Source organism: Serpula lacrymans (assembly GCF_000218685.1).
Source record: "Serpula lacrymans var. lacrymans S7.9 unplaced genomic scaffold SERLAscaffold_14, whole genome shotgun sequence".
Taxonomy (NCBI): Eukaryota; Fungi; Basidiomycota; class Agaricomycetes; order Boletales; family Serpulaceae; genus Serpula; species Serpula lacrymans.
Genome location: NW_006763303.1, coordinates 106,992 through 130,149, shown reverse-complemented (window position 1 = coordinate 130,149; position 23,158 = coordinate 106,992). Strand labels below are relative to the sequence as shown.

Below are 23,158 nucleotides of genomic sequence, written 5' to 3'. Positions count from 1 at the left end.
GGGCGTTCGAAGCCGTACGGAGAGTGGGCCGTGAAAGGAGAAGGAAGCAGCGTAGTAGACGCTGAGAGAGAGGGTGAGTCCGACGAGAGATGATGGAGTTGAGCGTTGGAGACAGGATATGAATATCGGTATTTTCTATTGTTCAAAATAAAAAGCAAGTAGTCAATATCAAGTTTAGACGAAGACTTGGAGGGAAGGGAGGAATGACGCACTATGACAGGCACACCATACACCTCCTCGAGCTCTTCCCTCGCTTTGAGAGCGAGGAGCTGGTCAAAGTCGTGGTCGATCTGGGAGGAGAGCGCCCAAGCACGGTTGTCCGCTCCTCGCGCCTGGCCACTTCTGCCATTGGCATCTCCACCTTCGACGTCGTATCCCCCAGGGGCCCCATCTGCGTTTGCATGTGCGTCAGCCGCATCAAGGGGTTCGTCAAACACCTGTCCCACTACTGGCTTTCTCCCGTACCCTATTACACGCCCATTCCCATTCCCGTTGAGGCCCTCTGCATTTCTTAGGCCTTCTAAAAACTCCTTTTCTCGCCCATCAGGGACCATAACGTCGCGATAGAGCGCCACCTGCTCGTACCCCTGCACAATCGCAATCACGACCTCGGCAACATTGAGCGAGAGCCACCATACCCTGCCGAACGCGGGGTCTTTCCATGTTGGGTAGGGATAGTCCATGGCATGGCGGACGTTGAGGAGGGCGAGGGCGGAGAGGCGGAGGAGGGTGGAGAGGATGACGGAGAGAGTGGTGGAGAGGACGGTGGAGGCGGTGGTGGAGTGGAAGGGGGAGAGGAGGATGGAGGAGAGGGTGTATAGCGGGAGGCGGAGGAGGTGGGAGAGAGCAAAGAGGGAGGAGGAGAGGAGGAATTCGGGGAGGGGAGAGGGGAAGTAGCGTGTATGGGGGTGAGGATCTGCGGACGCGGGCCAGAAAAGGAGCGGTAGGACGACGAGCACGATAAAGGTGAGCAGGGCGGTGAGGGGTACGAAAGTATAGAGGGTTATGAAGCGGGAATATGAACCTGGGGAGACGACGGCAATGGTTAGATACAGATTACAGACACGTTTTCAGAGCACACGGATGACATGCATTTGCGCGTAAGACGATAACAAAAGATATATGAAGAAAGAAAGGGGGATCTGACCGTTATAGAAGCCACGCTCCTGCAGCTCCCACTCGTAGTCCTCGTTTTCGTCGTCCTCATTGGGACGTACATCCGCATTGTGCACCTCGTCGTCCGGATACGCATCATTTTCTTCTACGACGCGCCCCAGTGACGCACTGCTGCGCCGCATGCTCTCTGGGCTGGCACGTATGCTCTCTGGACTTGTGCGCAGCCTGCCATCGCCGTCGTCCAAGCTGGAGAGGCTTGCAAAGGAGCGTCCGCCTGGTGAGCTCATGCGTCTCCACGATGGGCGTTCTCGCGGCTGTTCTGAGGTGGTATTGGGTTGTGAGGCTAGGATGGGAGGGGCGGGTGCATCAAAGGTGGTCTGGACGTGAAGGCTGTAATCGCGGTCGTGGTGTGAGGACAGTCGCTGGCCCGCGCCGTTAGAGGCCACTGCACTCCGCGAGCCTCCTTCGTAATCACGCTCCCCCTCTGTCTCTCCATTCCACTTCCACGCCGCAGCTACAGTCTGGACAACCCGTCTGTGCATCCCTATGCGTTGGCAGTAATGTGTAATGGTACAATGATACAGAGGCTGTTGGAACAGGATAGACGCTTTGGGTGGGAGGGGCAGGGTTTATATATATTGATTGGAAAGAAGCATCTATAACGCAATGCTTCCTTCCATTTAGTTATTTCAAGGGACCGTGAATGGAAAAGTCGAGGCGGACACCATGCCTTGACCATGTTTCTCATCTCCCTCTCGTTATCACCCTCACTTCCAGCGGTGATAGCACCTGACTGGGCTGACTCTTTCATTCACTTCGACAGTCTTGTACCCAACCAGGGGCTTTAGGTACCATCGTTGTCACAGCACCAGCACCCAAAACCATTCCAGTCAACATCACTGCCATAAGAATCACAATCAATCTTATTCATTACACATATAGTACACAGCATTATTAGTCGTCGAACATCAACTGAACAAGACAAATATCAGTCAGTAAATCAATGTCCACAATCCAGAGAGAAAAAGCAAAAGAAAGATCAGTGAGTCGATGCGTTTCGACAAGTGCCCTTCCCGCCTCCACATTGTACACAGGGAGACTGTGTGGAAAGGGAACAGTTCTGTCCGCCCATCAGAGTTATCATCGTCGAATGTCATAGTTCGAAAACCAGATACAGAAAGCGAAGGAGGGAACAAGTACACACCATATCATTTGCCTCCAGTTCAACAGATGCATGTCATTCTAGAAACCGAAAATCATCGTCAGCATCAAAGCATACACAACTTGCCATGAAGATGGAATGGGTCAGACAAGGCTGAAATCAATATGTTTTTGTCCACAGCTTGTAGTTCAGAATGTGGTAAAACGTATGGTAAAAATTTGAATCATCACAATCAAATAAGACGTGCCCACGAAAGGGACACACCACCAGTCATTAATAATCGTACTCACAGTAAGCAACCAGGTAAACGTCCTCGCGACACAATGCAAAAGAGACAAAGTGTGAACAGTTTTTTATGTTGTTTATGAGGTGACAGTCTGAACCCCGCTCGTATCGCCGATGGTAAATGCCGAGTCAGCCTGTGCAGACTCTGAACCGTCCGAACGGATTGTCAACGGAGAAAGAGATGGATGATTCCAGCATCTTCCCGTCCATCCTCAAATCCTGTAAGACCCTAAAACTGACAGCGTCAAGCTCAGCTTTCGTTCTCTTATGATCCCTACACATTGATCTGTATCTCTACGTTTTAACCATCTCATTTCACAATCGCATCGACGAAACTGCATTCTGAATCTGTAACCTAACTTATCTGCGACACATATCGAAAGTCTACATTAGATCTACCATGGAATCCCTCCTCCGCTGGGGCATCGAGAACTCCACCCCCTCCACCGACACCGACACCTCCCAACCGCCCGTTCCCCGACGCGACCTCGACCCAGCCATCATCGACCACATCCTCGGCAAATCCGATGCAGTCCTCATGAAAGAAGCCCTCGCCGCAGCGCTCGACGAGACCCAGAGCGACGAGGACAGGGCGACGGCCTTGGATAACCTCGAGATGGTGAGTCACTTTGGGTCATTTTGGGGATGGAATGAAGCGAGTGCTGATTGTGCGATGTGTAGTTGGTGGAGAATATTGATAATGCTAATAGTCAGTTATCTCACATGCCATTCTCCTTCGTCCGTCGCCATATCTCGCCCTTGGGCGGCGATGACGCTTGACTCGTGTTTATCTTATCTTATCTTTATCGACTTGACCTGAACTCATCGAAACCAGACCTAGAAAAGCTGAAAATGTGGGAGCCCTTGCAAAACCTCCTCACGATCCCCTCCTCATCCGAGCCTCTCAAGACGCAAACGCTGTGGGTCATAGGAACCGCGCTGCAGAACAACCCCTCGGCGCAGACCAGTGTGAGTACTCTCCTTCGTCTCTTCTCACAGAAGTATATTCGTAGAAGCTGATGGTGACAATTTGTCATTTTTAACTTTTTGCTTGGCATACACCATCCTTGACTCATTAAACGCACGTCGGGGCCAACGCTAATACAGTACCTCTCCCTCTCCCCCCTTCCCACCCTGCTTTCCCTGCTTCCCCCCTCCTCCAACTCGTCACAAACACGCTCAAAGGCGCTCTACGCGCTCTCGGGTCTGCTGAAACACAACGCACCAGCCGTACGCGCCCTCGGCGCTGCAGATGGGTGGAGTGCGCTGCAAACTACGCTCGAAGGTACGCGTTTCCTGCGCCCCCCTGCCTCTTACTCCCGCCTCTCCTGAATGTTCCACTGTGATGTGAGGGACCGAAACTAAAAAAAACGCGTGACTTTTTACAGATTCTGACATCTCAGTACGCAGGAAGACAGCGTTCATGCTCAACACGCTCCTCGTCCCCTCTCCTCCCCTTCCCACGACGTCAACGGCCGGATCCAGCCTCCACACGCCCGATTCGCAGCCTGCCGCATCACATCCCGTGCACCCAAACTCGCACGCATCGATGTTGTCCGATCCCAACTCGGTGTCGACGTCAGAAGCGACGCTGGAGGCGCTGAAGGGTGAGAGGGGAGTGGTGGAGGGAGTGGTGAGTGCGCTTGTGTTGCCTGTGCCGTTTGGAAGGGATGGAGAGCATGAGAGTGATGTGGACTTGGAGGAGAAGTTGGCTAGGTGGGTTGTTATTTTATTTGTGGTGCATGCATTCGGATTTTCAAAATCCCATGTCCATGTTCTTGGGATTCACTTGCACATCTTATTTCTTTGTTCTCTTTTACGACATGCTGATTTACTCGGGGCATACTATAGACTGCTACATACATACGCGACGCTGTGCGGTGGACCATTCACTGCTGCGCAGAAGGCACGGCTGGCTGACTTTCTCGCGGAGCAGGGCGAGAGCGGGGACGGGGAGCGAATGGGGCTTGCGGTAGGAGAGTTTGATGAGCTGAGGCGATGTGTGGGATGATTCGTTTCTGTGTCTGTTTTTATTACCTGTGATTCGTCAATTCTATGTTTTGTGTTTTTGGGATGCGATTGGGTGCGGGAGTGGGCGACGTTTGGGCACTGTGTAGATGTTGATATGATGATGAGAAAATGTGGAAAGGGATGTGTTGGGCCTGGGAGGTGATCTTGGACTGGTGTCTGGGTGATAGGAGATAAAGATGGCGAGGGGAGTCTTATGAGATGGCCCTGTCGTTCTCATCGACGGCATTGGCACTGGCACTGGCACTGGTGGTGATCTATTTAAGAAACATGCGCTGATGGCGCGATAAGAGAGAGCGAGTCGACGCTGGGCTGGCCATGTCTTTATGACCGAGAGCGTACGGGTGCGGGCGGGCAATAGACTCCCGAGTGGCTCCAGAGTGTTTTGTCAGACCAAAGTGCCATGTTCAGTCAGCGCGTGTGTCGGATGCAAAAATGGGAGTGAGACGGATTGATGGAGAAAGGAAAGACATAGCCTAGTGTCATAATCAGAAAGATGGAAGGAAACGATGTCACCAGTGAGTGCACAGGTTTCAAATGCATAACGGCTGCACCGCGCGTACGGTATGTGACTGCGGTCAAGATAAGATAATGAGCCAAGCGAATGTGAGCCCCTCGACAGGCATCTTTCCCTTCCCCGCCCTTTCGTCGTAGTCGTCGTCGTCGTATCCTCCAGCGCACTTGTTCGAGGGGGGGCAAATGATACCGTAAGGAATTGAATTGGATGAAATACACGTGGTTGGAGATTAGGTGGGGCTTCTAGTCTCTTTGTATGAAACCATTTTGTAAACACTAACGCTTTTCTAGACACTCTCCTTTTTATGCGAGGCTCAGTCCTCGACAGCCCTGATCTTTTTCTTTTTCTTTTTCTTTGCTCGACGCCGAGTGCGGGCCCTGGTTGTGTTTGAGTAGCGATATCTGAGGTGGGCAGACTCAACCTACATGGCCGCGCTGTATCTCCACCACGCTCTCTACACGCCCGACACCGACTCTCACCAGCCTGAACACACTCGCTCCTACTCTGCCGCAACACTCCTCAACTCCGTCTCAGACCACTCACACCCCACTGAACATCTTCTCCATTCAGCGACCCTCGAATCCCATGCGTACCATGACATTATATCGCGCCAGCCGACCCACCCAGACGGGCCTACTCCAGGATGGGACCTTGGTCTTAACCTCCTTGGGGATCAGCCTACAGCAATGGAACGTAAAACCGTGCGTGATAGGACAATCAGGCGGCGCATTAGGAGGTTTAGAGCGGTGAGGAGCGTGCTGGAGGTTGTCATTGGTAAGCACGTTCTCACCATTCATAAACTCCCGTTTAAACCTGCAGTCTGCAGTCGCATGGGCGTCCTACACCACCATCCGCTACTTTATCGCTTTTGCGGCTGTCAACACCTCCCCTGCGCTCGCTCTGTCTCTTTCTCTCGGTGTGGTGGGTGCGATGAGCGCTGCACTTCCGGTGTTTGCTTTCCTACTTCCTAAACTGTACCACCACCATTCCTTCCCCTATCCTCGCGTGCTTATCGCACTTCGCACTGCGTCTGCTTTTCTTCTCCTTGTCCCTGCGATCGTTAACATCGCTGTACTCTTTACTGATCGCGTGAGTTTGCATGTCAGCGCGAGATGCCACTGGGACGTCGACGTCGTCTGGTCCGACGTGCCCGGTTCATTCCATTGCCCCTCCACTTCTCCTCATCCGTCATTCGCTGCTTGGGTGGCTGCTGCGTCTGTCCGCCTGGTGTTCACCTTCGTAGTCTCTGTACGTCCGTCTGCATGTTGTATATATAGCTCACTCACCACTTTTATTGCAGGCCTTGTACTTGTATGTCTCACATACCTACCAGCTCACTCGCCGTCCCTCGTCCTACCGTCGTCGTACGCGAACACGATACAGCGTCCCACGGCCATACGACCACCCCTCATATTCCGTAGATGACGACGACACCCTCGCCCCCACCTCCTCGCTCTCCCAGTCCCAATTCCGCCTCAACTCGGGTTCAAATTCGAGCTCCAAATCAACCTTCTTCGCCCTCCCTCGCTCACGGTCCCAGTCGCACTCGAACTCGAAGGACGCAGCTGCGGGGGCGGCGATGTCGGTAGCACAGGCCATGCACTCGTCCAGCTCGACGCTCGTGCCAGGCCAGTCTTCGCCGCCTGCTAATGTGGCTGCAGCTCTGGCAAATGGGAGCGCGAGTACGAGGACGTCGCCTTCCAGTAACACCATTCCGCTGCTGATGCGTCAGATCTCAAGCCCCATCTCCTCCAACGCCAACGTCAACGCCAACGTCAATGCCTACGCCAGGTCAAGTAGCCCTCCGGCCGATAACCTCACCCCAGCGCCTACTCCCCGCGCCCTCCGCCGCACGAACCCAATACCGGCGAAACGTCTCCCCTCAAACGCGTCAGACGAGGAACACCTCATCACCACTTCTCCCATCTCGGCCTCCATCTCAGACGCGGATCTGAACAGCTTTGCATCGCGGTTCCGCGCCATCGTGTCGCAGGTGGCGCGCGAGACGAGCGAAGGCTTGAGGATGGCCCAGGCGTCGCATTCGTCGAGGGGGGAGTATAGCTATGACGAGAGTGTGAGCGATGAGGAGGAGGAGGAAGAGGAGAGTGTGACGTGGTCGTGCCAGGGCCTTGATCCTGGGTCTTTTTCTCGTGATTTCCGCGACCCGTACGATGAGTTTGGGCTTGGGCTGCAGTTTGCAGCTCCACCTGACGCGCCTTCCTCTTCGTTCGCTTCTTCACCCTTCTCGTACTCCCCCGCTCCAGCCTCCTACTCCCCCTTCGCCCACCCAGCAGCGTCGTCGCACACCTCCAACTCCCGAGGCTACCCTGATGTCCGCATCCCCATGCTTGGAAAGTCGGTCCAACGGATGCCTACCATTGAGTCCTTCGGCTCGCGTGAGGCGCCGTCGAGTGTACACGCTACACACTCTCCGCGCTCGTCTTTACGCTCGTCAGCCGGGCCTTCGATGCGGTCGTACGCGCCTCCCCTCTCGCCCGCGCCGTCAACGGCGCCGTCTGCGTACTCCTCGCTCACCGCCAACACCAACGCATCCACCACCACGACATCCTCGGTGCCCTCCGTCCCTTCGATACCCTTCGCGTCTTTTACGCCCTCCCTGTCGTCGACGGCATCGACGGCTTCGCGCTCGATATACTCGGCGTCGTCGATGCGCAGTGCACGGAGCGCGCATACGTTGTCGCCTGCGCCGTCCTTGTCGATGTCGGTGGCGATGTCGATGTACACGGCGCGCTCTGGGTCTGGGTCGGTGGAGTCTGGGAGTGGGAGTGGGACGGGTGGATTGAGGTCTGTGGGAGTGGGAGGACTGGTGGGGAGAGGGACAAGTGCAAATACAAATGCAGGAGGAGTAGTATGCAAGGAGGTGAGCGAGAGGAATGGGGATGGGAGGGTGAGCGAGGTTGGAGAGGTTTTGCGGTGATTGATGTGCGAGGAAGGATGGGTTTGGTGTGGGCTCGTCCAGTCGTGCCCTACAGTCCACCCGGGCTATCGCAGTACGCGACTGGGGGTCTCTGGTCCATGTGGTTTTTATGCTTGAGACTCGCGTCTTATGACTGGGAAGGCCGTATAGGGCTTGTCGAGACATGGGGAAAGGCAAGAAAGGATGAGTGCGGTTATGTGCCCTTGTCGATAATGAACAGGGCCAGTTTGGACTTCAGATTATGTTCGGCGGATACAGAGGGCAGCTTATCCCCGTCTTTCTACGGCTCCTTCTGCCTCCAATAACCCAAACCGCCCCCTTCATACCATCCTTTCGTGCTGCCCATCTTCCTCCTCGCAACCGCATCGTATCGGCTCCTTGGAGCTTCAAACTTCTTCGTCACATTTATAGTGCCCCCAGAGCGCTATTCCGCTTTTTCCCATGTCGGACAAAGAGGAGCTTACCCCGGTTGATGTTGGGTTGTATAGTCATTTATCTTTATTTGTGCTCACGTCTGATTCTTTCCCTTCTCTTTGCTCTTTTCGGTTTTTCATTTCATTTTATTGTACCTGTCTGTATCTATCAATGGACGCTGCTTCGTGACATTCTTCTGTTCATTCGTTGTCATTTCGTTCCATGTTCATTTTGTTTTATTCGCCGTCTCATCTAACCTCGTTTGGGTTTCTGGATTGAGAGACAGGAAGGAAATAGCGGAACCCGAATGTACTCTTTGATAAACTATGACACCTCCATCAGAAGTGGCGGTAGCGCCCAGCATAGTTTCGTTGGGCAGCCGTTGAGATCAGTACATTTGTGTTTGTGGGTAATGACCGTCCACAGGCTTGACTCGTCCACGACGTTTTCTCACCACTCGTATTTGCGAGCTGATGAAGCGCTTGGATCGATACCGAGAGTCCACAGGAGTAGCGCAGGCTGAGGAACGACGAACAAAAATCTGATCAGCCTGGGTGCGTGGGGCTGACGAAAGTGTGGTTGTAGCCGGTTTGGTGCGAAAATAGAGGGGGGTGAATGGGAACAGATAGTCAAGATACAGGATGGGTAGGGGGACCGGGACAAGAATTGACGTACATTATACGGCCCCTCGACGATCTGCTTGATACTGTTGAATTTACCGTCACTCATGAGTTCCAGCAGTAGAAGGATTGTCAAGACACGTACCGCTACAACATATAATAGCGTCCATCCAAAGCTAACAGCGCGGAATCTATGAGAGGCTTAGTTCAGAGCTCCACAGGATCGAAGATGTCAGCATCGTGCTAACAGTACGTATGACCTTGTCAGGTTGTGCGAAATGGAGGTTGAGTAAGTCATCCGGATTTCCATTGACAGAATCTCGCCCTAGTCGAGGGCCAGCTTACTCGAGCGAGGACGGTGCTCTCTTCATAGTCCACCAGCGAGGCTTATTTAGAGCATAGTTTTACGGCCGTCGTTTACGTGTGTGTCGCACGGAGTCGCATTGCTCGACGAAGATATCGATACTCCCTTGGAATTACGGGAGTAGGATGTTGTTCAGTACACGATTGAGGTATAAAGGCAAAGGATGCCCGGTCCTTGTGGCAGTCAGGCTACAGAGCATCAATGATGAAAGTGGGCGGTTCGAGAGAGACTTGTAAGTTGAAGCTTAAAGAACGGCCCAAATGGAAGACGAAGAAAGGTCGTTGGTAGGGACGACCTGATTATTGATTGATATACCAATATAAGTCTCTCTGACATGGCGAAATTACTCAACGATGTAGACAAGACTGAGCGTGGATCGATTATGAGTGGCTGCTAGTAAGATTGTCAAGTAGCGACAGACAGACAGACACTCACAGGTATGCCTTTTACTAACCCAACCCTCGTTCGCACTCACGCACTTTTACCCTTGTCCTTGCGTGTTCGTAGCGCTGCACCGTACCCACCCTTCTTGACCCGTTCGTTGATCGGGTGCAGAGTGTATGGTGTCGTTGGGTTAATCTTGTCAGATGTCATCATCTGTGAGTAGTGTGCTTGTCCCTGCGATCGTGAACGTTGTTGTCCTCTTTGCTGATAGCCTGAGTTTGCAATTCAGCGCGAGATGCCACTGGGACGTGCCTGGTTTATTCCACTGCTCGTCCTCCACCTCTCACCCGCTATGTCTCACATACCTTCTAGCTCACCCGCCGTCCTTCGTCCTACTACCGCCGCACATAGCATCCCTCGTCCATACAACGATCCCTCCTACGAAGACAATGTCGCACTCGCTTCCTCGCTCTCCCAGTCCCCCTGAACTCGGGTCCAAGTAGCGGTATTGTTGAGACCATATGCTAACAATGTAAAAAGAACTGAGCGTCTTTCAGTACAGTTTTCAGATAGACGAAATGGAACCGATGTAATGCCTGCGTCAACGTCAGCATCCGCCAGTGCCCCCCTCCGTTCGATGATAGCAAGGGACGAAACATCAAAGAAGCCAAAGAAAAGCTTGTTACAGTCCCTGTTGAAGCGGAAGTAGAGGGGCAAGGAATCTAGTATGTACGTGGATGTTAGTGTACGATAGTCTGAGAGACACATCTGACATCCCTGTTCGCCTTGTTGTCATTTGTTAAGGCGGAGTTTAGTGATCCACAGCTGTTGTCTATTACGCGCAGAGGGAAGACACTGTGTGATAGGGAGATAGACACACCTTTGGGGGTTGCCGATAGTTAGACTAATCAATGTAGATCAATAGAGGCAACAGGCACGCACGCCGGCACATTAGGAGAACATTGGTAGTAGGGCACTCATTGAATGGTAATGTTATACTTTGACAGTTCATTTGCACCTGACGCAAAAAAGGATGATGAAAAAGCTAGTGGAAATACTTTCTAGAATGACATGCACACGAGGGATACACAGATAACTCTGACGACGTGTGAGGTACTAGTACTGGTAATGCATGATGGTACTGCTCACATTGTTGAACGAGCCTGCGTTCATGTTCGTGAGTGATCATCGACGTGACCGTGACGTGTCTGGCGTGACTGGACTTGAAGTGAGCGCCACCCTTGAGTGCTGACAAAATAAGTTTCTGGTAGAATACTACACTATCGCAAGCTGCGCAGCAGGATTACCGTCCAGTCCGCGTCTATATGAGGTCACCGTGCTGCGGGCAGTGAGAGAATCCGCACATACGAGGATGTTCAGCGAATAAGGTAAAATATGGTATCATAAAAGCGAATGCGGATCACCCAGGGTTGATCGCCGTCGAGGTCGGACTGAGCAGAAAGCAAGTTAAACGAGGAACGGGTGAGTGCTTTTTTAGTTCTGGAATCTTGTTCTATAAGTATTCACTTCGTTCATCGAGTACCAGGGAGGGTGTGTCGACCAAACTTACTTCTAGTCAGTGCTTGAGTCGTTCTGCTGCACCATACTCTACTCCCTTGAAAATGTGGGATTACAAGGTGAAATATCCAATGACACGCGAAGCTTTCTTTTGGTCTATTGCTGAACGCAAAATTGAGATATTAGCATCTGAGGAATACGGCTGCTCACACTCGTCAATAACCTCATCCAAACTGCGGCTCGCCCACCAACAGCTGCGCACCTAAAAGCGACGTGAACATCACCAAATACGTACGGAATCATTATATGTCCCTCCTACCTCATAGCTATAAGTAGCACCAGGATGCTACTGATCAGGTATCATTTCCTTTTCGTACAGCAGTTCTCCAGCTTGTCTCGTGGCTTTCACGTCTAAAGGGAATTCAATTGGGATGAGATACGCTAGTGTACTCACTGCGGCGACCTATTTCGCGACTTACCTCTTTAGAGGAGCATCTGCTCAGACATGGTACGTCTCTCCTTCCACCGAAGCCTGGGCTACTCTTCTTAACCTATCAACACTCATGCTTTCTTCATCGCCAACGTTTCCATCATAGGTGCGGCAAAAACTACATGCAAAATCAACCCGTCGTACCTCCTGGTAACAAGTTTTCCTTGCCAGAACTCTCGTCTTCACCTCTCCTCGCTCTACGCTGCACCCCTGCTTTCCGTCCCTACCTTGAAAGCGATGTATACACAGATGGAGGTGGTGTAATCATGGTCGTCGACACTGTCGTCGGATACAGGAAAATCAAAGGAGCGCAAGATATCGACCTCGGTGATGTCGAAGCGAGAGGGACCGTAAATGGTAGCGATACGGGAGGGTCTTTAAATCTAACCATCATGCTCTCCCTCGATAATTCATCATCTGAAACAGCTAATTCCTCGTCTGACCAGCCACTCCCCACTCCCCCCTCGTCAAACTCGTCTCAAGAGGCAAATTCGCGACTGATTCTTGCGCGAACTACTGTCCCTCTCAACGTCACTGGATTTCAGATACCCCTCAACCTCAGTGGCGTGGTCCCAAAGAAGGGAGCGTATGAAATTACCTGTGAGGCGGCTTATGCTCCTTCTTCGTCTGGATCTTCTCCAAGCCCTTATACGACTTCGAAGCCTCTGCCCACCGCAACTTCTGTCAATCCCAAAGCTTCTCCACACTCATCAGGCTCAAACACAACTCTCCCGAGCTTGCCAAACACAAACAGCTCGTCCAATACATCCTCTCAAATCTTCCGCTCCACCACTTTGCTCTTTTATCTTCCTGACCCTGTTTCTGGTAGCGTTACCAAAATGGACGCCCTGACGGGTGCACTGTGGGTTAGACCTGCGAACTACTCTGGTTCTGGAAGTACAACAGGCGGTCAGTATTAATATTCATTTCACGACTGCTTAGTACTCACCTGTGATGATGTGAATGCGCAGCTGCTCCCTCGGGTTTTCGCCCCTTCTTCCCATACGGTTTCTATGCTGATCTCGACTATCTGGCGAATAATCTGTCCGTTATTGATGTGTTGGTCGCCGATGGGTGGGTCGTGATTTTCAGAGGGTTGATATGATATTAATGCTTGATGACCTCATTTGCTTTCTGTCATATTTTAGATTCAACACCGTAAGTAAACAGTCCCTTGTGAGATTGATGAGAACAAAATCTGACCACACTGTTCGTCCTGATCCCCGTTGCTTCTTTTCTACGCACTTGAACATCCATGTAACCCAACGCATATCTCTACGTGCTTCAAACAATTTGTGCAGATCCACCCGATTTCGCCTTACATCAACGCAACAACACTTACAACTGTAGCCGAATACATGCAACAAAGAGACATGTACATCGTCTGCGATATGAATTCGTGAGTCCTTGCGCCTAGTATCTCCGTTCAAGCCACTTACCTTCGACTTTTATCCGCAACACAGGACATACACGAACATAACCGCCCTCTCCTCCCTCGTCCCAACGCTCTCCACCCTCCCCAACCTCCTCCAGTACGAAACCGCTCACCAGCCAGACGGCCCAGTCTCACTTTCCGCGCTTAATGCATCTGCAGCCTCTGTGCAAGCAGCCTACAAGGCAACTCACGAGCTGGATGGCTACCACCCCATCTCGATCGTTCTGACATGCATGTGAGGATTACGGCTGGGAGGAATTTGCGAAAGGGGCAGATGTGGTGTTACAGGCAAGTATTGAGCCCCATCTTTTGCTGTAATTTCTCCTTTGTGCTGACGCGTCCTTGCATTCTAACCAGGATGCATATCCCATGGGCATTAACCCGAACTATTCGTCCGTCTGGAATACATCATGTACACCAGATTTTGGAAACTGTGGGTGTGACAACTGCGTCGGCTCGCTCGTCGATGTTAGGCAAAGGGTGGGTTCGTTCAAGGAGCGCATGCAAATCATGGGCTGGGAAAGGGACAAGGCAGTATGGAGTGTGCCTCAAGCGTTCGAGAGCGAGGGGTTAGTTCCATTTCTCTTTGCCTTCACTCCATACTCATCCTGATAAATACGCTAGTCTTCGATACTGGAACGCTACGCCAACGGGCCAACAATGGCTTGCATTCACTTTCTTGTCGTTAACCCACGGCGCCCGTGGATCCGTCTCGTTCTCATATCCGACGACGACAGGTAATGTGACCACCATCGAAGGGACTGCACCTGGGTTTAGCGGCGTCTTTGACAGTGTGGTATTGCCATACGTGTTTGGTGAAGGCATCAGTAGTGGGGTGAATGAAGCCGTGGATGGAAAATTCGACTCATATTTCATAAATGGTGTCGATGTCGGAATCTGGTGGAATGGCACCATTGCCTCGAATTCTACCGTCAGCTCACTGGAAAATGCCCCAACTTTGTTAGCACGCGACTCCCCCGTTGGCTCCAACGCTACTATCGGACCCAACACCGCGCTGATCATCCTCACCAACACCCTCTTAGACCCGTCCTTTGTAGCCTTTGATGTCATCGGATTGGGTGGATTGACGAATGCAACGGAGCAGGTGGAGAGGGTGTTCAGCGTTAACTCCAGGACGAATGTCAGTGGGCTTGTACCGGAGGGCGAGGGAGTTGGCATCTATCTGGTGCAATTGTGAGGGATGGCGAACTTTTCTTTCTTTCTTTGCATAGCAACGTTGAATTGAATTGAGGAGTCATATTCACTAATTATTGCTCGAGTAAACATCGACATGTGTTCTGGAGATGGACGATAGCATGGTGCGATGTGAGGACCTTTTCTGAGAGCCAAGTAAAATAAAAGATGCCCCTCCCTAAATCTCACCTTACAGCCCAGCTCATTCCTGTCAATGAGCATGCGTCTGTATAAAGACTTGAGATATAGCCTGTGCGCCGACGTGAATGGCGACGTCGATGTTATTGTGAATTGCCTCTTGGTTTTCTGTGCTTGCGTCTGGATTCAAGACTAACTTCTATCTGTTATCACCCAGGTCTGTTACCCCCAAAAAAGAAAGCTGCTCATTGAACGACCTAATTGGCAATCGATTTACCCATCTGGGACGTGATCAGGTCGACGGTTTGACGTCGATGAAGCTGTAGCAACGATGCAGAGGTATGGGGGACTGAATACTGAGCGCACTGCGATGTAGCTAGCCAGACTGAGAGACTGCCACCGGCAGGGTCATGCTTTCTATTAACCCCACAATTCCAGAAAAATATATTCCCTCATGACAATCGCCTCATGGTGGTGAGAACGTGAGCAGCGATGAAGGGGAGGGGGAGGGTGCAATGTGGTATCAGTGCCTCGGTCCCTGGTCATTCTCTCGCGATTTATACGACGAGCTAGAGTTCCCAGTCCCATCCTGCTTTCTTCATCACCGTTCGCTCCCCTTCCCTTCTTTTACTCCTCAGCCTCAGCCTCGTTTGCCTACCTCTACTTCTTGCTGAAGCTCAGAAACATAGACGTCAATCATGCGCTCAATACTAATCCTCAAGGAACTGCACCATATAGCCAATTACGCTTTCACACACAATGGAGATCATACCGCAATATTGAGTGAGCTCAACTTTCGCTTTCGACCTTGCTCAACTGGGGTTCGCTGCACTGCGTCTGTTTCCCATCACAGCTCCTTGATACGACGGATGGTTCTCGCGTTGATCAAGCCGGCTTTGGCAGTCTGGTTGGGACGCATGTGACTGATAATCTGCTTGGGGAATATGGCGGCGAATTCTGTAGGGCAAAGCAGTCTCGAGTCTCCCGCATCGGCCAAAGTCGAGGTTATAGAGTCCATGATTGTACTCGGTGAAGTCTTATTTGTCCTACTTCACTTGTAAAAAGGAATCATGAGTCGAGTGCAGGCCAAAGTGGTCTAAAAATTTGCATGTAGCTCTAGAATACATGTATACTAACCTTTGGTCCGTGTTTGAAAGCCAACGGTGCTGCAGTAACTGAGACGCCGACCAGCGTTTTTGTGGATCGATCCTCAGTGCTTGGGACAGGAAGTCGGCCGTTAGAGAAACGTCCTCGGGTGAATGATGATCAGTCCTTTGCAAGAGCTCCTCAAGAGTAATAAAGTACGCCCCCGAACGCAGGAGACGTCCTAATCATCCTCGTCAGCATTCACTCAGCTATCGAAAAGCGTAAATGGTCCTGACCTTGGGCATCAAAGTAAAGCTCTGAACGCTTCCCTTTCTCCAACAACGTACTAGGGATTTCTCCTAGCAGACCGACCATCTGTGCGAGGTGTGTTTGCGCAGAGTTCATCCCAGACACCTCACAATCCCAAGAAGGATCGAAGAGCTTCGCTCCTCGCGCGAATTCATACATCTGGATCAAGTTTGCAAGCAGGCCAAAGACCAAGACTATGGGTTTTTACTACTTACGAGACAACCAAAGTTCCAAATATCAGCTGTAGTGTCCCACTCTGCACCGATGATGACCTCTGGAGCACGTAGAGCCTCAGGCTGGATGATCGCCGCATAGCGATTTGATATCTTGTTGGCTAATAAATAGTCACGAGGCGCTACTTCGGAAAGTACCACAAAATGAAGACATACCGGCACCAAAATCTGCAAGCTTGAAGATTGTAGAGACAAAGTCATCCTCGTGTAATTCAACACTTGCTGATTCCATTGCAGATGGTGTAGTCATGAATATATTATCACCTTTTATATCAGGAAGGAGCTCAATAACGAGGCTTTATGATAGCAAATAAGAGGCTCACCCGTATGAACTAAGCCACACTCTTCATGTATGTATTGCAAAGCATGCAGGACATGCTTGGAGATACGCTTCACCAAAGATAGAGGCATGGCGCGGGAAACACATTCATAGATATAGAGCACCGTGGGACCCATAGGCTCAGTTATAAGACAGATGTGTGCTCCGTTAGGACCTTGAACCGACAAAATCGTCTAGCAGTTGGCAAACATGGTCATACCCCAACTGATTTGGATTCCTGTGACGGAGGACTTTAAGTATGCCAACTTCGTCCCAACCGCTTTTGTCATTGGTAAGTTTGCCTACCAGAACCTTCATAGCGGCTGGACGCCCATCCCTAACGAACACAAGAAGAAAAGAAAAGAAAAAAATGTCAGTCAGAAGCGTTAGACCGCCACAACGTTTAGCACAAACCGAGTGTCTTGGACGAGCCAAACTGTGGAGTACTGACCCCAACCTAACTGTCGAACCACTTGATAGCGTTGGTTATATATCTCACCGACGTTAACTGGATGATATCCACCAGGCTCGTAGCGTCGCGCTGGCTCTGGTACGTTCGGCCTGATCACCAGGATTGACGATGTTGACGATGGCATGGAATTCCGAGAGTTCCTGCACCAAGGGATAATTCTTGTAACAGTAGAAAAACGTCTAGACACGCGTTGTGAGCTGGTTGCGAGAAATATGTAGGTGAACTGTAAACCCGAAAAAGTCAATGTGTCAGACCAGTTGTTGGCTTTATAGTAGTAGTACTGTTACAATGCCCGCTCGGAGGAGATAAGAATAAACCATTATGTATTAGCTTGTTAGTCCGGGGCTTATACTAAGGTAATTGTGATGTGTACTTCCCCGCACTTCGAGTTGCTCGTTATGACTATTATCTGGTAGATAGCCTTCTATGCAATAGATGAGAAAACTGAAAGTCGCAGCCTAGCTCAGATCTGAGTCCAGAGTCACATGATTGGCAAGGCCACTCGAAATCAGGCAGTTTTTAGAGCACAAACTAGAATACATTTACCACATATCGACTAAATATTCATACAGAAAGCACTTTCTTTCTCCCCTGACATACCTGACTCAGTTCTTCGAAACACTGATGACGACTTTCCCTACATGCTTCTGCGACTCCAGATAGGCATATGCATCAGTAGCTTGCTCGAACGAGAACACCTTGTCCACGACAGGATGTATCTGATGAGCCTTGATGAGACGGTTCATATCTTCGAATCTACGCAAAAGGGAGGTGAAGGTGGTAAGTATACTTAGCACTCTGATAAAAGTTGCGACTAGAGCCAAACTTACTGCTTGACAGACCCGATCAGGATCCCGCGAAAGACGAGAGCTTTGCGAATGGTGCTTCGGATGTCAATCCCTTCACTTCCCTTGAATAAGAACCATGTCAGCGTCCGTAGCACGAAATAACGAACTGGAAAGAACCAGACCTGTGCGACAAATCCAATGACGTTGATGTATCCTGCGTATTTCGTCGCTTTGGCACATTTTCCGATTGTCCCAGGACCGCCAACCTGATATAAAGAAGGGTGAATGACTAGCTTCAAAAGGCCATAAACAACGAGTACCTCAATAACGTGGTCCACACCTCTACCGTCCGTCTTGAATCCTCGTTAATACATTTCTCAAGATTTATGTGAGAATAAAGTGAGACGTACAATTTTGAGCACTTCGTCGTCCCAGTCTGGAGTTTTGTTGTAGTTGATGACGTGTTTTGCACCGAGTTTGCTAGCTATCTTGAGCTTTTCGTCTGACGAAGAAGTGGCAATCACAGTAGCTCCTGAAACGACCGCTAGCTGGAGAGCAAAGCTAAGTGCAGAGTACAGTAAATGGTGATGGGATGCGTGGAGATACGAATAAGCCTTACATTGAGACACCCCCAGTTCCGAGTACGAGAACATAGTCGCCTCCTTTGAGGGGCACTGGGCCCATAAGAGCGTTGTATGCTGTCAATGCGGCACATCTAGGGTGATTATAAGTAGGAAATAGGAAGCATGTTGAGATAAAACACACGGCAAAGTCGAAGCTTCTTCATATGATAGGTGCTCCGGTACAAGAACGAGTGACTAGAGAGCGGCGATCCAGATTGTGGGACGAAGAAGAGGATATGATATGACCTACATGAGCAGGTACATTGATGTACTCTGTCAAAACGCCATCGATAGCGCCGCCAAGACCCGTAGCTTGAGTCTCTTGTGTGGGATCTCCGTGGATGTGGTCGAGGGCGAAGTTTGGGCATACACGATCACCGACTTTGTAGTTCTGGACGTCCTGGCCTACTGCGATTATTTCACCGGCCATGTCGGAGCAAGGAACAATATTTTTCTTTTGGCTACAATATTGCCAAATTGTAGTAAGACATAAGTACTACAACAGAGTAAGAGGCTTACCGGGAATAACCACCCTTGGAAACCATAAGGTCACGGTACTACGATAGCCATTTGATTAGCCATTAAGGTGAGCAATGTCTAGGCGGTACATACCTGCAACGAGACTGCATGAACCTTGAGCAAAACTTCTGTAGCTTTTGGCTGATTAAGGCGAGACACCTGTAGCTTCAAATTCTTGTAGCCGTCGCCCTAAGTAAAAACCTGGTTAGTGAGGACTTGTATTAGATGCATTGCTGATAAAGACCTGGCTGCGATATTCACGGGTAGATTTGGGGATGGACATGATGGAGTGATGTTATTGTGTTGGTCTGTGCAGTCATGTGATATAGTATATGGACGAGATTATTAGGCGCTGAGAAATAGAGTCATGTCCTACTCATAATCGAGTCACAGTTTAGTCAAGGATTAGTAAAACCAAATGACCTTGCTCGCACGCGTGAAGTCGCCGTTCTTTGAGTGTTGAAGGAAGAGAGCCTCCCTCGGTGTCTGATGCGACAAAACGTGCTGACACCACCAAACTGTTGCGCAGACGTATGGGAGACCGTATAAGGGTGGATTGAAAATGGATGCTACACTGGCATCTGCTGACACGACTCCCATGAACCCCATCGACGCTGACCGTTTCTGCGCTGCGTGTACACGTGTCCTTCTCGATCAAGAGAGTGCTCGGTGCTCGATATAGTCTGGTCAGTCATCGTCATTGGTAAGTAGTGTTTCTACTCACTCATTGCCCTGGTCGTGTTGATTTGCAGTTCAGCGCGATAAGACACTGACGTCATGTGGTTTTGTTTCATTCGATCGTCATGTACTAACGGTACATTTAAATGCACAACACTCACTACCTGCCTTCCATATGTCTCACCGCCGTCCATGCCACTCTCTCTCCTACTCTGCATATAATGGTACCCGGTAGATGACGACAATCGTGCAGTCCATCAGATGGGGAATAAGGAAGGGTCGAAGGATATAAGCGAGGGGAATCGGGATGGGAGGATGAGCGCTGTGGGGCTGGACCGTTGGGAAGGGTGCTACGGAAGTGCTATTGCAGGAAGGGGTATGGTGGAAGGACGACTGCGAGTGGAATGGGAATGTGAGTGAGGTGCAGTTCAGTGAATGGGAGATGCCATTAGGACGTCCAGACGTACCTGCTTTGTTGCTCCTCCTCTACCCCTCATCCGCGCTGGAGGTAAGTCTGCTTGAGAGTAAAGCAGAGCCATCAGCATCACTTGTCAACTAGACATGTTACGAGCTCATCACTCTCTACTGTATCATTTTATTCACGTTGAATTACTATGTCTCCTCGTATCGATGCGTGAAACTCCTTCCATTTAGGTTTTCTATGTGCAAATTGGGCGACAAATGTATCTGGACTATTGTCGAGAGCTTATCGGGTCACTCTGAGCGTCTTTCTGAGAGTTGAAGCAATTCACAGACTCGAACCGCATCTTTCCTTGAGCGTCCGGCCAACACCGAATTTGAACACGAGGACACCTTGTTGTACACACGTGTTCCTCAAAAACATACATCGCCTCCACGACTCTATCTTTCTCCCCCCCAACAACGACTTCAGACTTCAGAAACATCGTTACCCATAGCGTTCTATTCACCAATCATGCCTTTTACTCAAAGCGCAGACCATGCTGAGGCTCACATTGCGACCTATCAAGACATCGGAAGAGATCAGCACAACACCAACATTACCAATATTCAATCTGGCGTCTCAGACACGGACATCCTAGCAAGGCTGGATCCCGTAGACTGCCATCGCCATTACGTGCCACCTTGTATGGAAGGCACCCGTCAAGATATTTTCAAGAGAATCGACGAATGGCTTGAGGATCGGACCGCAGCCAAGAACATCCTCTGGATCAAGGGTAGTCCTGGCGCTGGAAAATCCGCCATTGCTTCAAGCTTACAATCTCGGCTGATGAAAAAACGTCTCCTTGGTGGATTTTTCTCTTTTCGCCGAGATGATGCAGCTTTGAGCAACCCCACTGCCTTGTGGCGTACTATCGCAGACCAAATTGCCAAATTTGACCCGATGTTTAAATCTATCATCATAAAAACTCTAAAGGATAATCTAGTTGATCCCCAAAGGCCGAATATTCATGATCACTTCGACTCCCTTATCGTGGAATCCATAAATGCCTACTTCAAGGAGGATCAGCAGGACCAGAGGTACGACTTTGAAATCATACTGCCTCGAAGATTGACGCTTGAACTTTCCCTTGGTTATTTTTTATTTTAGGTATCCAGTCTTCGTAGTGGACGCGCTAGATGAGTGCGGTGAGTCATCTGAGGAGCCCCAACGAAAGGCTTTATTGGAGACCCTCACAGAGTGGTCTTCGCTGTCCAAAATGTTCAAATTAATCATCACTAGTCGAGACGACCGCATCCCTTCAAAATTTCGTGAAGCATGCGAAGATGTCGTTCTACCCACTGGTGACCATGTGACTCATACAGCGACAGATGATATTCGAGCGTTTTTCAACAACCGTTTCGGTGAATTGAAGGATAAGTTTCGCACTCTGCGAACTACTGACTGGCCAGGAACTGAGGTTGTCGAACAACTCACAGATCGTGCTGCGGGCCTTTTCATTTGGGCAGAAACCGCGATGCGCTTCTTAGAAAAAGGTGATCCACAGACGCGACTAAAAATAATACGCTCTGGAGGACCTTTAGACATACAAAATAGCGTCAATCATCTTTATCAGCAGATAACAACCAATGCATGGGACAGCATTGGAGATATTGGTAATGTAGTGCAGCCATTGCTTGGAGCTATAGTGCACGCAAAAGTTCCACTGTCACTCAAATTCCTCGAAGATTTTATCGCTTCATGTGGCACTATGGATGATAGCATTGCTGTTGCAATTGACCGTGTCTTGGCAGAGTTGACATCTGTGATCTCGGTGGGGAAAGACGAGGTTGTTCGCATAGAGCATCTGTCCTTTATGGAGTTTCTTGTGGAATCGGACTTGTGTCCTGATGCATTTCGCATTCGCCGAGCACGAGGAATTTAGATATGTTGCGGGCATGCATGCAGATTATGCAGGACCCAGAGGACGGTTTGAGGTTTAACATCTGTGGGCTCCAGACATCGTATCTCCCCAACAGTGATGTAGAAGATATGGCCATGCGTATCGAGAAAAATATACCTGATCATCTGAGCTACTCGTCTCGTTATTGGGGTGAGCATCTTGCTCACGCAAAAGCTGCATTGTTTGGGTGTACATCACTCACAGGAATATTGCGGAAATTTTTTGACCATGATTTACTTCACTGGCTCGAAGTCATGACATTGAGATACAATGCACCAACCGCACAAGCTGTCCTGATTGCTGCAGCGCCTTCGCTCAAGGTAAGCTACTCATTGTAAACTACTGGCGTGAAATATGTGTTGAATGTATGTTATGCTTTTACAGGTAATTGACATGAAATTAGAGGAATTTGCACAAGATGCACGGCGGTTTATATCAAATTTTGATGTGCCAATTTTTGAGAGCTTGCCTCACATCTATTTGTCCGCTCTGGCATGGGCACCAGATAGCTCACTGGTATCAAAAACATATCTACCACAATTTCAACACACTCTTAAGGCTGTTTCTGGCAAGGATAAGCAGTGGCCCCCTCTATTAAATATCTTAAGAAGTCAACAAGGATTTGTTACTTCTGTGGGGTTTTCTCCTGATGGCACTCATGATGACACAGTGAGGATCTGGGATGCCACATCTGGTCAGCTAGTGGCTGACCCATTTCAAGGCCACACTGAATACATCACATCTGTTGGATTTTCACCTGATGGCACCAAAGTGGTTTCAGGCTCTTATGATAAAACAGTGAGGATCTGGGATGCCACCTCTGGTGAGATGGTTCATCAGGAATGCAATGTAAACAATGCTCACCTGATGAATGGCCAATCTGAATATGGTGTGCAGGCTGCATTTACCTTGTTTGATGTACCTCCTATCAATTGACAGAGCTTTCTGCCAGATTCCTCGGGGTGGATCACATTTTACAGACAAGGTAGCCACCATGGCCTTGTACGATAACACAGTGAGGATCTGGAATGCCACCTCAGGTCAGCTAGTGGCTGGCCTATTTCAAGGCCATACTAATTGGGTCTCATCTGTTGGATTTTCTCCTGATGGCACTAAAGTGGTTTCAGGCTCTGATGATAACACAGTGAGGACCTGGGACGCCACC

The 23,158-nt window shown here is 50.1% G+C and overlaps 12 protein-coding genes across 12 annotated transcripts; 6 read left to right on the top strand and 6 right to left on the bottom strand.

Moving 5' to 3' along the window:
• Nucleotides 1-18: 18 nt before the first annotated feature.
• Nucleotides 19-1,658, bottom strand: SERLADRAFT_442291 (uncharacterized protein; the record flags this gene model as incomplete). Its single annotated transcript, XM_007322828.1, has 2 exons — nt 19-1,024; nt 1,082-1,658. Coding segments are annotated over 2 exons (1,583 nt in total), but the record flags the coding sequence as incomplete, so codon positions are not given.
• A 508-nt stretch (nt 1,659-2,166) lies between these two features.
• SERLADRAFT_477470 (uncharacterized protein) lies at nt 2,167-2,614 on the top strand (the record flags this gene model as incomplete). The annotated part of the gene is made up of 2 exons (XM_007322827.1): nt 2,167-2,337; nt 2,363-2,614. 2 exons carry the CDS (start codon nt 2,167-2,169, stop codon nt 2,498-2,500), a joined length of 309 nt encoding a protein of 102 aa, XP_007322889.1.
• A 277-nt stretch (nt 2,615-2,891) lies between these two features.
• Nucleotides 2,892-5,095, top strand: SERLADRAFT_477469 (uncharacterized protein; the record flags this gene model as incomplete). Its single annotated transcript, XM_007322826.1, has 6 exons — nt 2,892-3,182; nt 3,245-3,272; nt 3,399-3,532; nt 3,671-3,848; nt 3,952-4,279; nt 4,415-5,095. The coding sequence occupies 6 exons, from the start codon at nt 2,964-2,966 to the stop codon at nt 4,572-4,574; spliced, it is 1,047 nt and encodes a 348-aa protein (XP_007322888.1).
• Nucleotides 5,096-5,104: 9 nt separating this feature from the next.
• SERLADRAFT_477468 (uncharacterized protein) lies at nt 5,105-5,616 on the bottom strand (the record flags this gene model as incomplete). The annotated part of the gene is made up of 2 exons (XM_007322825.1): nt 5,105-5,485; nt 5,534-5,616. Coding segments are annotated over 2 exons (463 nt in total), but the record flags the coding sequence as incomplete, so codon positions are not given.
• A 13-nt stretch (nt 5,617-5,629) lies between these two features.
• SERLADRAFT_400216 (uncharacterized protein) lies at nt 5,630-5,898 on the top strand (the record flags this gene model as incomplete). Its single annotated transcript, XM_007322824.1, has 1 exon — nt 5,630-5,898. The coding sequence occupies one exon, from the start codon at nt 5,703-5,705 to the stop codon at nt 5,856-5,858; it is 156 nt and encodes a 51-aa protein (XP_007322886.1).
• A 2,030-nt stretch (nt 5,899-7,928) lies between these two features.
• Nucleotides 7,929-9,015, top strand: SERLADRAFT_477466 (uncharacterized protein; the record flags this gene model as incomplete). The annotated part of the gene is made up of 1 exon (XM_007322823.1): nt 7,929-9,015. One exon carries the CDS (start codon nt 8,288-8,290, stop codon nt 8,714-8,716), a length of 429 nt encoding a protein of 142 aa, XP_007322885.1.
• Nucleotides 9,016-9,915: 900 nt separating this feature from the next.
• Nucleotides 9,916-10,603, bottom strand: SERLADRAFT_442288 (uncharacterized protein; the record flags this gene model as incomplete). Its single annotated transcript, XM_007322822.1, has 4 exons — nt 9,916-10,100; nt 10,194-10,223; nt 10,287-10,519; nt 10,578-10,603. 4 exons carry the CDS (start codon nt 10,601-10,603, stop codon nt 9,916-9,918), a joined length of 474 nt encoding a protein of 157 aa, XP_007322884.1.
• A 3,339-nt stretch (nt 10,604-13,942) lies between these two features.
• SERLADRAFT_477463 (uncharacterized protein) lies at nt 13,943-14,854 on the bottom strand (the record flags this gene model as incomplete). The annotated part of the gene is made up of 1 exon (XM_007322821.1): nt 13,943-14,854. A coding segment is annotated over one exon (507 nt), but the record flags the coding sequence as incomplete, so codon positions are not given.
• A 596-nt stretch (nt 14,855-15,450) lies between these two features.
• SERLADRAFT_442286 (uncharacterized protein) lies at nt 15,451-17,146 on the bottom strand (the record flags this gene model as incomplete). Its single annotated transcript, XM_007322820.1, has 8 exons — nt 15,451-15,649; nt 15,741-15,930; nt 15,986-16,157; nt 16,214-16,332; nt 16,388-16,495; nt 16,555-16,744; nt 16,803-16,887; nt 16,965-17,146. 8 exons carry the CDS (start codon nt 17,144-17,146, stop codon nt 15,451-15,453), a joined length of 1,245 nt encoding a protein of 414 aa, XP_007322882.1.
• Nucleotides 17,147-17,627: 481 nt separating this feature from the next.
• Nucleotides 17,628-19,264, bottom strand: SERLADRAFT_363562 (uncharacterized protein; the record flags this gene model as incomplete). Its single annotated transcript, XM_007322819.1, has 11 exons — nt 17,628-17,778; nt 17,853-17,932; nt 17,993-18,076; nt 18,131-18,163; nt 18,221-18,371; nt 18,430-18,525; nt 18,576-18,628; nt 18,684-18,894; nt 18,953-18,990; nt 19,046-19,141; nt 19,197-19,264. 11 exons carry the CDS (start codon nt 19,233-19,235, stop codon nt 17,628-17,630), a joined length of 1,032 nt encoding a protein of 343 aa, XP_007322881.1.
• A 413-nt stretch (nt 19,265-19,677) lies between these two features.
• On the top strand, nt 19,678-20,267 carry SERLADRAFT_477453 (uncharacterized protein; the record flags this gene model as incomplete). The annotated part of the gene is made up of 1 exon (XM_007322818.1): nt 19,678-20,267. One exon carries the CDS (start codon nt 19,892-19,894, stop codon nt 20,048-20,050), a length of 159 nt encoding a protein of 52 aa, XP_007322880.1.
• A 573-nt stretch (nt 20,268-20,840) lies between these two features.
• SERLADRAFT_477452 (uncharacterized protein) lies at nt 20,841-22,206 on the top strand (the record flags this gene model as incomplete). The annotated part of the gene is made up of 2 exons (XM_007322817.1): nt 20,841-21,130; nt 21,201-22,206. 2 exons carry the CDS (start codon nt 20,880-20,882, stop codon nt 21,973-21,975), a joined length of 1,026 nt encoding a protein of 341 aa, XP_007322879.1.
• Between the last annotated feature and the right edge of the window lie 952 nt (nt 22,207-23,158).